This window comes from Oncorhynchus gorbuscha, linkage group LG26 (assembly GCF_021184085.1).
Source record: "Oncorhynchus gorbuscha isolate QuinsamMale2020 ecotype Even-year linkage group LG26, OgorEven_v1.0, whole genome shotgun sequence".
NCBI classification, from domain to species: domain Eukaryota; kingdom Metazoa; phylum Chordata; class Actinopteri; order Salmoniformes; family Salmonidae; genus Oncorhynchus; species Oncorhynchus gorbuscha.
In genome coordinates, this window is record NC_060198.1 from 27,607,782 (window position 1) to 27,623,136 (window position 15,355).

Sequence of the window (15,355 nt, forward strand, 5' to 3'; positions counted from 1 at the left end):
CCCGCTGTGGAGGGCTGGGTTGGAACAAAGTGCTGGGCAAGCCATGTTACACTCAGTGTAACCAGATATACGTCTTCCCTGGCATCACTTCACAACAGTGGCTGTGTGTGTGGATGGCACTGGCTATTGTCTGATACATAACACTAAACAATGGCTGCCCCTCAATACACACACAGGCATGAACACACACACACGCACGCACGCACGCACGCACGCACGCACGCACGCACGCACACGCACACACACACACACACACACACACACACACACACACACACACACACACACACACACACACACACACACACACACACACACACACACACAGCTCTGTTTCTGTGTTGACTCTAAATAATCTGTTTTCAAAAGGCCAGGTGTGGTGGGGTGTGGAATAGAAACAACCTTAAAAGCACCTGTCTTACAACCTCCACCCTGTGCAACACTGCTTACCCTCTGTTCCCACAAGGGTAACCCTACACCCCTCTATTCTGGCTCCTTAAACAAAGCGGTGCAGTGCTGCTACCTCGGGGAGCAACTAACCTTTCCCTTCCGAAGCCAAAACTGTGTCATGGAATCAGAGCTCCTCCAGACTGTGCGCCCTGGCCAACTTCACAGGGTACGCCGCACACAACTATTTGTTTTAGGGAGCTGAGAGAATGTGGCCATTGTTCGCCCGCAGCCATCCTGAACAGGCCGGTATAAATGCACCTATTGTCCGGCCCACTTCCTCTCTCCCCCCTTCCCCTCTGCAGACAGGAGCTATCTCATGGCGGGCCGCAGCTGAAACGATGATTGAGGTGCAGGGGGAGACTGGGGTCTATTTAGCTCGTGAGACAGGTGCATTCATTTTCCCCCTGCACACGCCCCGAACAACGTGTGCCTCTGCCTCACCGGGCCCCAGAGAACCTGAATGTCACCATTGAGACTGGGGCTGGAGTCCCAAATTAGACCCTATTCCCTATGTAGTGCACTACTTTTGACCAGGGCCAGTAGTGCACTAAACTGGGAATAGGGTGTCATTTAGGACACATCCTAGGAAAGCGGAAAGGTGAGACTGGAAGAGGGGGAAGGGTCCTGGTGATTAATGCCATAGCTGTATTGGTCTGCTGTGTGTTATATTAGCTAGGTCACATAGCCGCTATAGTCTAATTATTCTGTGCCAGAAGTCTGAGGTGGGTGTCATTTGCTGTTATTAACTCTTGAAGGCTGGTTCAATTCTAGGGAGGTGGTGCAAAGCGAAAGGCTATGTAGCACATCTGCTAGCTGTATGCTAGAGAAGTAGTGGTTCATAGACGACTTCATAGTGTGGTGATACTGTCGTTTTCTGGTGCTGTGTTTTTTTCTGTGCTGGAAGGCAGGTTGTATGAATAATGCAGCTGTTACTACTACTAATACTGCTGCTCTGACTGGTTGGCTAGTTTACTCCCTGGCTTTGTGATTGGCTAGGAAGGTTTTCTCACCGGGCTTCCTGGGTGACCGGTGGCTGTGGGTGGTGGTCTGCCGGTGATCACTTGGAAAGTCTGTACCCCACCATCCAATACAAGACACGTGCACGCTCCCAGATGACCATCCTATAAAGGACACGTGAACGCTCCCAGACCATCATCCGATACAAGATACACGCACGCTCCCAGATGACCATCCTATAAAGGACACGTGCACGCTCCCAGATGACCATCCTATAAAGGACACGTGCACGCTCCCAGATGACCATCCTATAAAGGACACGTGCACGCTCCCAGATGGCCATCCTATAAAAGGACACGTGCACGCTCCCAGATGACCATCCTATAAAGGACACGTGCACGCTCCCAGATGACCATCCTATAAAGGACACGTGCACGCTCCCAGATGACCATCCTATAAAGGACACGTGCACGCTCCCAGATGACCATCCTATAAAGGACACGTGCACGCTCCCAGATGACTATCCTATAAAGGACACGTGCACGCTCCCAGATGACCATCCTATAAAGGACACGTGCACGCTCCCAGATGACCATCCTATAAAGGACACGTGCACGCTCCCAGATGACCATCCTATAAAGGACACTTGCACGCTCCCAGATGACCATCCTATAAAGGACACGTGCACGCTCCCAGATGACCATCCTATAAAGGACACGTGCACGCTCCCAGATGACCATCCTATAAAGGACACGTGCACGCTCCCAGATGGCCATCCTATAAAGGACACGTGCACGCTCCCAGATGACCATCCTATAAAGGACACGTGCACGCTCCCAGATGACCATCCTATAAAGGACACGTGCACGCTCCCAGATGACCATCCTATAAAGGACACGTGCACGCTCCCAGATGACCATCCTATAAAGGACACGTGCACGCTCCCAGATGACCATCCTATAAAGGACACGTGCACGCTCCCAGATGACCATCCTATAAAGGACACGTGCACGCTCCCAGATGACCATCCTATAAAGGACACGTGCACGCTCCCAGACGACCATCCGATTAAGGACACGTGCACGCTCCCAGACGACCATCCGATTAAGGACACGTGCACGCTCCCAGACGACCATCCTATAAAGGACACGTGCACGCTCCCAGATGACCATCCTATAAAGGACACGTGCACGCTCCTAGATGACCATCCTATAAAGGACACGTGCACGCTCCCAGATGACCATCCTATAAAGGACACGTGCACGCTCCCAGATGACCATCCTATAAAGGACACGTGCACACTCCCAGATGACCATCCTATAAAGGACACGTGCACGCTCCCAGATGACCATTCGATAAAGGACACGTGCACACTCCCAGACCACCATCCGATACAGGACACGTGCACGCTCCCAGACCACCATCTGATACAGGACACGTGCACACTCCCAGACCACCATCTGATACAGGACACGTGCACGCTCTCAGACCACCATCTGATACAGGACACGTGCACGCTCTTAGACCCTCCACCTCTCCCCATGCTCCTCATCCTTCCACTGTGTGAATCAGCACCACAGAACTCTATGTCTCACCTCTCCCACAGTTTTCAGCTGTGCTAACATAATTCCACCATCTGATACAGGACACGTGCACGCTCCCAGAACACCATCTGATACAGGACACGTGCACGCTCCCAGACCACCATCTGATACAGGACACGTGCACGCTCCCAGACCACCATCTGTTACAGGTTACGTGCACGCTCCCAGACCACCATCTGATACAGGACACGTGCACGCTCCCAGACCGCCATCTGATACAGGACACATGCACGCTCCCAGACCACCATCTGATACAGGACACATGCACGCTCCCAGACCACCATCTGATACAGGACACGTGCACGCTCCCAGACCACCATCTTATACAGAACACGTGCACGCTCTTAGACCCTCCACCTCTCCCCATGCTCCTCATCCTTCCACTGTGTGAATCAGCACCACAGATCTCTGTCTCACCTCTCCCACAGTTTTCAGCAGTGCTAACATAATTGCAAAAGGGTTTTCTAATGACCAGTTAGCCTTTTAAAATGATAATTTTGGATTAGCAAATACAACATGCCATTGGAACACAGGAGTGATGGTTGCTGATAATGGGCCTCTGTATGCCTATATAGATATTCCATTAAAAAATTTGCCGTTTCCAGCTACAATAGTCATTAACAACATTAACAATGTCTACAGTACACTGCATGTGTTATCAATTTACATTTACATTTAAGTCATTTAGCAGACGCTCTTATCCAGAGCGACTTACAAATTGGTGCATTCACCTTATGACATCCAGTGGAACAACCACTTTACAATAGTGCATCTAAATATTTTAAGGGGGGGGGGGTGAGAAGGATTACTTTATCCTATCCTAGGTATTCCTTAAAGAGGTGGGGTTTCAGGTGTCTCCGGAAGGTGGTGATTGACTCCGCTGTCCTGGCGTCGTGAGGGAGTTTGTTCCACCATTGGGGAGCCAGAGCAGCGAACAGTTTTGACTGAGCTGAGCGGGAACTGTACTTCCTCAGTGGTAGGGAGGCGAGCAGGCCAGAGGTGGATGAACGCAGTGCCCTTATTTGGGTGTAGGGCCTGATCAGAGCCTGGAGGTACTGAGGTGCTGTTCCCCTCACAATGACTTAAATGTAAATGTAATTTGATGTTATTTTAATGGACATTTCTAAGCGACCCCGGTAGTGTACACTATATAGTCAAATTGTAGTTGTCAATATGAATAGTCATTCTGATACACTGCATGGCCAAAATGTACAGTGGGGCAAAAAAGTATTTAGTCAGCCACCAATTGTGCAAGTTCTCCCACTTAAAAAGATGAGAAAGGCCTGAAATTTTCATCATAGGTACACTTCAACTATGACAGACAAAATGAGAAAAAAAATCCAGAAAATCACATTGTAGGATTTTTTATGAATTTATTTGCAAATTATTCTGGAAAAAAAGTATTTGGTCAATAACAAAAGTTAATCTCAATACTTTGTTTTATACCCTTTGTTAGCAATCAAAAAGGTCAAATGTTTTCTGTAAGTCTTCACAAGGTTTTCACACACTGTTGCTGGTATTTTGGCCCATTCCTCCATGCAGATCTCCTCTAGAGCAGTGATGTTTTGGGGCTGTTGCTGGGCAACACGGACTTTCAACTCCCTCCAAAGATTTTCAATGGGGTTGAGATCTGGAGACTGGCTAGGCCACTCCAGGACCTTGAAATGCTTCTTACGAAGCCACTCCTTCGTTGCCCGGGCGGTGTGTTTGGGATCATTGTCATGCTGAAAGACCCAGCCACGTTTCATCTTCAATGCCCTTGCTGATGGAAGGAGGTTTTCACTCAAAATCTCACGATACATGGCCCCATTCATTCTTTCCTTTACACGGATCAGTCGTCCTAGTCCCTTTGCAGAAAAACAGCCCCAAAGCATGATTTTTCCACCCCCATGCTTCACAGTAGGTATGGTGTTCTTTGGATGCAACTCAGCATTCTTTGTCCTCCAAACACGACGAGTTGAGTTTTTACCAAAAAGTTATATTTTGGTTTCATCTGACCATATGACATTCTCCCAATCTTCTTCTGGATCATCCAAATGCTCTCTAGCAAACTTCAGACGGGCCTGGACATGTACTGGCTTAAGCAGGGGGACACGTCTGGCACTGCAGGATTTGAGTCTATTGAGTCTATTGGCTGAATGGAAGCAAGTACCCACAGAAATGTTCAAACATCTAGTGGAAAGCATTCTCAGAGGAGTGGAGGCTGTTGTAGCAGCAAAGGGGGGACCAACTCCATATTATTGCCCATTATTTTGGAATGAGATATTTGACAAGCAGATGTCCACATACTCTTGGTCATGTAGTGAACACACACGCACACGCACGCACACGCACACGCACACAGTCTGTAAGAGAAGGATCAAAAACTCACAATTTCTTAATTCTAGACACAGAAGCATCTGAAGCAATGTAACCAGCAGACTGCAGGTGTGTAAAGCTGCGTGGCTTATAGGTCTGTTTAAAAACAAAAGATAGGTGGGCTTGTCTCTGGGTGGCTGGTATTAAATCTTCCACGATGGTGAGGGGGAAAACACTCTAGGAATAACGATTATATCTCAAAGCCCAGGAGAAATGAAAAGTTCCAACGACGACAGGCTGTAACCAGCGTCTGTGGGACCGGGAGACATGTCTAGCACCGTGAGGGGCTGAGGGGTCAACGGTCAATAAAACTGTCATTAAAACAGTAGTATGGTTGTTGAATATCACATCATCAGAATCCCTGGACGCCCAGTCAGCAACTCAATGTGAGCTCACTCAACCCCTCCTCCCCTGTACGGCTTTCTTTCTAACATTTTATTGAAGATTTTCAAAGCAACACAGTCAACAACAACATATATACAAAACAACAGCGATGTCGAGGTCTTCCAAAAGTAGAACATGTTAGAATATGCAAATAAGAAAATAATGTAATTGTATTCTACTCAACTCATTACTCTATTTTTTACAGTTATTTTTCAATTATATTTGTTTGTATCATTTTTCCATGGTAGATAATCAAGCATATTTCAATTTCATACATTGTCAATATATATCCCCTTCCCACCCCCTCCATACAGCCCTTCCCACACTCTCAAATTATTATATGTGCTTATTTCTATTTGGAGTACATTTAACTTAGAGTACAGTTAAAATACATGAACTATATTTGAATTTACAAATCTCTTAATTAACAATTTCACTCTTACTTCCCCCAAGAACCGATACTGTATTCTTCTGGTCACCTTGGTTCCCTACCTGTCCAGTGGGTGGAGCCTTTGACAATGTCTGCACATAGGTGGGCGTGACTCTATAATACTAACAGATATATTGGAATTTAAGGTAATGGCATCAGGCACTTTGAGTAGCCTATTTTTTCAGACATCTTAAGCTCATGAAAATAACAGAATATTTTACAGACCAAAAGATATTTTGAGTTCACACCAGCAGCGTGGGAGTTACGTAGATATGACTAGGTGATGTTGATGTGCCATGCCGGGCTGTGTAACTCACTGTGCTGAAGTTAGGGAAGAGGCTGAGGGGGGACGATCCATTGAGCCTGAAAGGCAGGAAGTGCTTGAGGTCGAGGTGAGGCTGCAGGGGCCGTCCCGGGACAGGCAGGGAGGCCAGGAGGGGGTTGCCCTGGGCAGAGGTGCCTGGATGGAACACAACAACACAACAGGGTTTGTCAAACACTCAGAACAATCATGAGAGACCCTTTGATGTTTCGTTTTCTGTCTCTTCTCACTACCACTGAGTTTGGTAGGTAAGGCGTGAGGTAAGGTGTGAGGTGTGGGAGGTAAGGTGTGAGATGTGGTAGGTGTGAGGTAATGTGGGAGGTGAGGTGTGAGCTGTGGGAGGTAAGGTGTGAGATGTGGGAGATGTGAGGTAAGGTGGGAGGTAAGTTGTGAATGTGGGGAGGTAACGTGTGAGGTAAGTTGGGAGGTGTGAGGTAAGGTGTGAGGTAAGGTGGGAGGTAAGGTGTGAAGTAAGGTGTGAGGAAGGTGTGACGTAGGGTGGGAGAAAAGTTGTGAGATGTGAGGTAAGATATGAGGTATGGTGGATGTAAGCTGTGAGGTAAGGTGGGAGGTGTGAGGTAAGGTGTGAGATGGGAGGTAAGGTGGGAGGTGGGGGTAAGGTGTGAGGTAAGGTGGGGGGGCTTGGGGGGTGGGCTTGACATGTGAGCAATCCCCCTTCACGACCACCCTACATCCTATCACCCCACTGCCAGAGCTAATCCTTCAAGTATGTGCACCGGGCGCTCACGTATACACACACACACATCATTTAATTACAGATTTATTGGCTGTGAGAGGGGAGTGCCTGGCCTGCACCGTACGAGCTGGGAAGATGATACCGGATATCAAATGGACCAGGGATGAAGAGATTTCTAATTTTCCAGCTGGCTGCGTTTCAGTGGGCCGGTGCTGAGCTGGGTACTTATCCCACCGCCAGGATCAATCATCAGTATCATCTCTGGGTCGCCAGACCTGCCCTGAGCATGCGTACTGCAACACGTCGTTACAACACACACCATGGATATGAAAGGAGGATGAGGAGATATCAGGACACAATAACACACACCTTAGACAGAGAAGAGATTGACCTCGTAATAACACACACCTTAGACAGAGAAGAGATTGACCTCGTAATAACACACACCTTAGACAGAGAAGAGATTGACCTCGTAATAACACACACCTTAGACAGAGAAGAGATTGACCTCGTAATAACACACACCTTAGACAGAGAAGAGATTGACCTCGTAATAACACACACCTTAGACAGAGAAGAGATTGACCTCGTAATAACACACACCTTAGACAGAGAAGTGATTGACCTCGTAATAACACACACCTTAGACAGAGAAGAGATTGACCTCGTAATAACACACACCTTAGTCAGAGAAGAGATTGACCTCGTAATAACACACACCTTAGACAGAGAAGAGATTGACCTCGTAATAACACACACCTTAGACAGAGAAGACATTGACCTCGTAATAACACACACCTTAGTCAGAGAAGAGATTGACCTCGTAATAACACACACCTTAGACAGAGAAGAGATTGACCTCGTAATAACACACACCTTAGACAGAGAAGAGATTGACCTCGTAATAACACACACCTTGGAGAAAAAAAAGGAAATTGATCCCATAACAACGGTCACCTCTGAAAGAGAGGAGATTGTCTGGTACATTACGACCCATAAGACATATCTACGCAAAGTCACAGCTGAGCTTGGTAATGTAGTAGATGCTAAAACAAGAGTGGTTCTAGGTGGTTGCTATACAGTACGTCATAACAAACCGCAGATCAAGAGGTGAGACCTTATACATAGTACCACTGTCCTCACAAAGCCAAGGACCTGCAATATAATATAACACAACGAGTGAAGACTAGCTATTCAGTATATATTACAGGTATGATGACATATGTATGTACAGTTGAAGTCAGACGTTTACATACACTTAGGTTGGAGTCATTAAAACTCTTTTTTCAACCACTCCACAAATTTCTTGTGAACAAACTATAGTTTTGGCAAGTCGGTTAGGACATCTACTTTGTGCATGACACAAGACATTTTCCAACAATTGTTTACAGACAGATTATTTTACTTATAATTCATTGTATCACAATTCCAGTGGGTCAGAAGTTTACATACACTAAGTTGACTGTGCCATTAAACAGCTTGGAACATTCCAGATAATTATGTCATGTCTTTAGAAGCTTCTGACAGGCTAATTGACATCAATTGGAGATGTACCTGTGGATGTATTTCAAGGCCTACCTTCAAACTCAGTGCCTCTTTTGCTTGACATCATGGGAAAATAAAAAGAAATCAGCCAAGACCTCAGAAAACAATTGCAGACCTCCACAAATCTGGTTCATCCTTGGAAGCAATTTCCAAACTCCTGAAGGTACCACGTTTGTTTGTACAAACAATAGTACGCAAGTATAAACACCATGGGACCACGCAGCCGACATACCGCTCAGGAAAGAGATGTGTTCTGTCTCCTAGAGATGAACGTACTTTGGTGTGAAAAGTACAAATCAATCCCAGAACATCAGCAAAGGTATCTATATTCACAGTAAAAATTAGTCCTATATCGACAAAACCTGAAAGGCTTCTCAGTAAGGAAGAAGCCACTGCTCCAAAACTGCCATAAAAAACTGACTACGGTTTGCAACTGCACATGGGGACAAAGATTGTACTTTTTGGAGAAATGTCCTCTGGTCTGATGAAACAAAAATATAACTGTTTGGCCATAATGATCATCGTTATGTTTGGAGGACAAAAGGGGGATGCTTGCAAGCCGAAGAACACCATCCCAGCCATGAAGCACAGGGGTGGCAGCATCATGTTGTGGGGGTGCTTTACTCCAGGAGGGATTGGTGCACTTCACAAAATAGATGGCATCATGTGAAAGGGAAATTATGTGGATATATTGAAGCAACATGTCAAGACATCAGTCAGGAAGTCAAAGCTTGGTCGCAAATGGGTCTTCCAAATGGACAATGACCCCAAGCATACTTCCAAAGTTGTGAAAAGTGGCTTAAGGACAACAAAGTCAAGGTATTGGAGTGGCTATCACAAAGCCCTGACCTCAATCCTATAGAAAATTTGTGGGCAGAACTGAAAAGTGTGTGCGAGCAAGGAGGTCTACAAACCTGACTCAATTACACCAGCTCTGTCATGAGGCACTGGCCAAAATTAATGTATGTATGTGTATGTATGGGTGTATATATATATATATATGTATGTATGTATGTCAAATCAAATCACATTTTATTTGTTACATACACATAGTTAGCAGATGTTAATGCGAGTGTAGCGAAATGCTTGTGCTTCTAGTTCCGACAATGCAGTAATAACCAACGAGTAATCTAACTAACAATTCCAAAGCTACTACCTTATACACACAAGTGTAAAGGGATAAAGAATATGTACATAAAGATATATGAATGAGTGATGGTACAGAGCGGCATAGGCAAGATGCAGTAGATGGTATCGAGTACAGCATATACATATGAGATGAGTATGTAAACAAAGTGGCATAGTTTAAAGTGGCTAGTGATACATGTATTACATAAGGATGCAGTAGATGATATAGAGTACAGTATATACGTAGACATATGAGATGAATAATGTAGGGTATGTAAACATTATATTAAGTAGCTCAATGTTAGTGGTGGCTGTTTTTCAGTCTCTCGGTCCCAGCTTTGATGCACCTGTACTGACCTCGCCTTCTGGATGATAGCGGGGTGAACAGGCAGTGGCTCGGGTGGTTGTTGTCCTTGATGATCTTTATGGCCTTCCTGTGACATCGGGTGGTGTAGGTGTCCTGGAGGGCAGGTAGGTTGCCCCCGGTGATGCGTTGTGCAGACCTCACTACCCTCTGGAGAGCCTCCACAAATCTGGTTCATCCTTGGAAGCAATTTCCAAACTCCTGAAGGTACCACGTTTGTTTGTACAAACAATAGTACGCAAGTATAAACACCATGGGACCACGCAGCCGACATACCGCTCAGGAAAGAGATGTGTTCTGTCTCCTAGAGATGAACGTACTTTGGTGTGAAAAGTACAAATCAATCCCAGAACATCAGCAAAGGTATCTATATTCACAGTAAAAATTAGTCCTATATCGACAAAACCTGAAAGGCTTCTCAGTAAGGAAGAAGCCACTGCTCCAAAACTGCCATAAAAAACTGACTACGGTTTGCAACTGCACATGGGGACAAAGATTGTACTTTTTGGAGAAATGTCCTCTGGTCTGATGAAACAAAAATATAACTGTTTGGCCATAATGATCATCGTTATGTTTGGAGGACAAAAGGGGGATGCTTGCAAGCCGAAGAACACCATCCCAGCCATGAAGCACAGGGGTGGCAGCATCATGTTGTGGGGGTGCTTTACTCCAGGAGGGATTGGTGCACTTCACAAAATAGATGGCATCATGTGAAAGGGAAATTATGTGGATATATTGAAGCAACATGTCAAGACATCAGTCAGGAAGTCAAAGCTTGGTCGCAAATGGGTCTTCCAAATGGACAATGACCCCAAGCATACTTCCAAAGTTGTGAAAAGTGGCTTAAGGACAACAAAGTCAAGGTATTGGAGTGGCTATCACAAAGCCCTGACCTCAATCCTATAGAAAATTTGTGGGCAGAACTGAAAAAGTGTGTGCGAGCAAGGAGGTCTACAAACCTGACTCAATTACACCAGCTCTGTCATGAGGCACTGGCCAAAATTAATGTATGTATGTGTATGTATGGGTGTATATATATATATATATGTATGTATGTATGTCAAATCAAATCACATTTTATTTGTTACATACACATAGTTAGCAGATGTTAATGCGAGTGTAGCGAAATGCTTGTGCTTCTAGTTCCGACAATGCAGTAATAACCAACGAGTAATCTAACTAACAATTCCAAAGCTACTACCTTATACACACAAGTGTAAAGGGATAAAGAATATGTACATAAAGATATATGAATGAGTGATGGTACAGAGCGGCATAGGCAAGATGCAGTAGATGGTATCGAGTACAGCATATACATATGAGATGAGTATGTAAACAAAGTGGCATAGTTTAAAGTGGCTAGTGATACATGTATTACATAAGGATGCAGTAGATGATATAGAGTACAGTATATACGTAGACATATGAGATGAATAATGTAGGGTATGTAAACATTATATTAAGTAGCTCAATGTTAGTGGTGGCTGTTTTTCAGTCTCTCGGTCCCAGCTTTGATGCACCTGTACTGACCTCGCCTTCTGGATGATAGCGGGGTGAACAGGCAGTGGCTCGGGTGGTTGTTGTCCTTGATGATCTTTATGGCCTTCCTGTGACATCGGGTGGTGTAGGTGTCCTGGAGGGCAGGTAGGTTGCCCCCGGTGATGCGTTGTGCAGACCTCACTACCCTCTGGAGAGCCTTACGGTTGTGGGCGGAGCAGTTGCCGTACCAGGCGGTGATACAGCCCGCCAGGATGCTCTCGATTGTGCATCTGTAGAAGTTTGTGAGTGCTTTTGGTGACAAGCCGAATATCTTCAGCCTCCTGAGGTTGAAGAGGCGCTTCTGTGCCTTCTTCACGATGCTGTCTGTGTGAGTGGACCAATTCAGTTTGTCTGTGATGTGTACGCCGAGGAACTTAAAACTTACTACCCTCTCCACTACTGTTCCATCGATGTGGATAGGGGGGTGTTCCCTCTGCTGTTTCCTGAAGTCCACAATCATCTCCTTAGTTTTGTTGACGTTGAGTGTGAGGTTATTTTCCTGACACCACACTCCGAGGGCTATTTGCCTGTTTGGATGATAAGACTAGCGCCGCGCTGAGGCACACACATGGGAATCAAGGAATGTACAACAGCCAGCCACTGACAACTGAGTGGTTGCTCTCTGTGACAGATGTGGAAGGTGAGTACCACATAAAACCCATACTAACATACCCCCGCACGTCAAGGAAACAAATGACACTCGGAGGGAATAAACACACACGCACGGATGCATGCACGCACAGACACGTTCTCAAAGCCTATGTGAATGCATTAGGTGTACGCCACTGAAATCTATATTACAGTGTAGAGGTACACAAAAACAAACATCATACATACAACAGAAGGGAAGGAGGAAGTAAAAGGTGTGTGTGTGTGTGTGTGTGTGTGTGTGTGTGTGTGTGTGTGTGTGTGTGTGTGTGTGTGTGTGTGTGTGTGTGTGTGTGTGTGTGTGTGTGTGTGTGTGTGTGTGTGTGTGTGTGTGTGTGTGTGGACATGTGTTAGGGAGGAGGGGTAGGCTGATTCGGCCCTGAAGCCACAGCTAACCTCCTTCTATCACATTGCGTCATTTTAATTTAATGTGCTGTGTAATGAGTGTGTGTGTGTGTGTGTGTGTGTGTGTGTGTGTGTGTGTGTGTGTGTGTGTGTGTGTGTGTGTGTGTGTGTGTGTGTGTGTGTGTGTGTGTGTGTGTGTGTGTGTGTGTGTGTGTGTGTGTGTGTGTGTGTGTGTGTGTGTGTGTGTGTGTGTGTGTGTGTGTGTTGTCTGTCCAAAGACCCGCCGGTGTGCAGTCTCTGATGTGTTGATGCATCAGTGGCTCTCCAGACAACAAGACTTCTGTGTTAAAACAGAATGTCCAGTCCAGACTGTGGGAGAGGACTCTGCTTAGAGTTCCTTAACACATGACTCAGTTACACAACATCTACCATCATTAGGCACAGCATGATGTTCATCAAAACATTATGTGAATACATTAAGAACACTATTTCCAAATTGACTGTGGTACATTTTTTAAAATGGTATTTCTTGTCCCTTTTTCTCCCCAATTTTATGATATCCAATTACGATCTTGTCTCATCGTTGCCACTCCCCAACAGGCTCGGGAGAGGCGAAGGTTGAGTCACGCGTCCTCCGAAACATGACTCGCCAAACCACACTTCTTAACACCCGCCCGCACCAACGTGCTGGGGGAAACACTGTTCAACTGACGACCGAAGTCAGCCTGCAAGCGCCTGGCCAGCCACAAGGAGATGATAGATCACGATGAGCCTCCCCTAACCCAGACAACGCTAGGCCAATTGTATGGGACTCCCAGTCACGGCCGGTTGTGACACAGCCTGGGAATTAACCCGGGTCTGTAGTGACACCTCAAGCACCGCGATACAGTGCCTTAGACCACTGCGCCACTTGGGAGGCCCCATTTCAGGGTTTTTCTTTATTTTTTACTATTTTCTACATTTTAGAATAATAGTCAAGACAATAGAAGACATTCAAAAAAATAGTAACCAGAAAAGTGTTAAAAGAAATCAAAATAGCCACCCTTTTCCCTGATGACAGCTTTGCACACATTTGGCATTCTCTCAACTAGCTTCATGAGGTACTCACCTGGAATGCATTTCAATTAATAGGTGTGTCTTGTTAAAAGTTCATTTGTGGAATTTATTTCCTTCGTAATACGTTTGAGCCAATCAGTTGTGTTGTGACAAGATAGGGGTGGTATACAGAAGAGAGCCCTATTTGGTAAAAGACCAAGTCCATATTATGGCAAGAACAGCTTCAATAAGCAAAGAGAAATGACAGTCCATCATTAATTGAAGACATGAAGGTCAGTCAATCCGGAACATTTCAAGAACTTTTAAAGTTTATTCATGTGCAGTCACAAAAACCATCAAGCGCTATGATGAAACTGGCTCTCATGAGGACCGCCTCAGGAAAGGAAAACCAAGAGTTACCTCTGCTGCAGAGGATAAGTTTATTAGAGTTACCAGCCTTAGAAATTGCAGTCCAAATAAATGTTTCACAGAGTTCAACTAAAAGTGTGTGAATCGGGCCTTCATGGTCAAATTGCTGCAAAGAAACCACTGCTAAAGGACACCAATAAGAATAAGATACTTTCTTGGGCCAAGAAACATGAGCAATAGACATTAGGCCGGTGGAAATCTTTGAAAAAATTTGAGATTTTTGGTTCCAACCGCCGTGTCTTTGTGAGATGCAGAGTACGTGAATTTATGATCTCCGCATGTGTGTTTCCCACTGTGAACCTCAACCCAATTGAGATGGTTTGGGATGAGTTGGACTGCAGAGTGAAGGAAAAGCAGCCAACAAGTGCTCAGCATATGTGGGAACTCCTTCAAGACAGTTGGAAAAGCATTCCAGGTGAAGCTGGTTGAGAGAATGCCAAGAGTGTGCAAAGCTGTCATCAAGGCAAAGGGTGGCTACTTTGAAGAATCTAAAATCAAAAATATATTTTGATTTGTTTAACTCTTTTTTGTTTACTACATGATTCCATATGTGTTATTTCATAGTGATGATTCCTTCACTATTATTCTACAATGTAGAAAATAGTAAAAATAAAGAAAAACCCTTGAATGAGTAGGTGTGTCCAAACTTTACTGGTTCTGTATTTCTGGCCTTTTGTGTAAGCACCTCCCCTTTTGCCTTTCTAATGATTTACATTGGCATTTTAGTCATTTAGCAGGCGCTCTTATTCAGTGCAACTTACAGGATCAATCAAGGTAAATTGCCTTGCTCAAGGGCAAGTTGACAGCTTTTTCACCTAGGGGATTCAAACCAATGACTTTTCGGTTACTGGTCCAACGCTCATAACTGCTAGACTACCTATTCCCCATCTTTATTCTCCCACCACCCCTCAAACCTTCCTTACCCCCATTGAGTGGTAAAGGATGGAGGAAGGGAAGGAAGGAGAGAGGAAAGGCTGCATGTCTATTTACAGCCCTTTGTAATTATCTGTGTTGGTTGGCACAGTGGATTTGGTTCAGAACCAGCTGATTGGATCCCATCCGATCTCTCTCTCTCTCTCTCTCTCTCTCTCTCTCTCTCTCTCTCTCTCTCTCTCTCTCT

General features: G+C 45.3%; 1 protein-coding gene across 2 annotated transcripts in view; it reads right to left on the bottom strand.

The window, feature by feature from the left end:
* znf385c (zinc finger protein 385C) overlaps nucleotides 1–15,355 on the bottom strand; it is a 230,562-nt gene that overhangs the window by 20,079 nt on the left and 195,128 nt on the right. For both annotated transcript variants that reach the window (XM_046331341.1, XM_046331340.1), the window contains one exon: nucleotides 6,501–6,643. In XM_046331341.1, coding sequence (XP_046187297.1) covers nucleotides 6,501–6,643 — 143 coding nt within the window. The remainder of the gene's footprint in view (nucleotides 1–6,500; nucleotides 6,644–15,355) is intronic.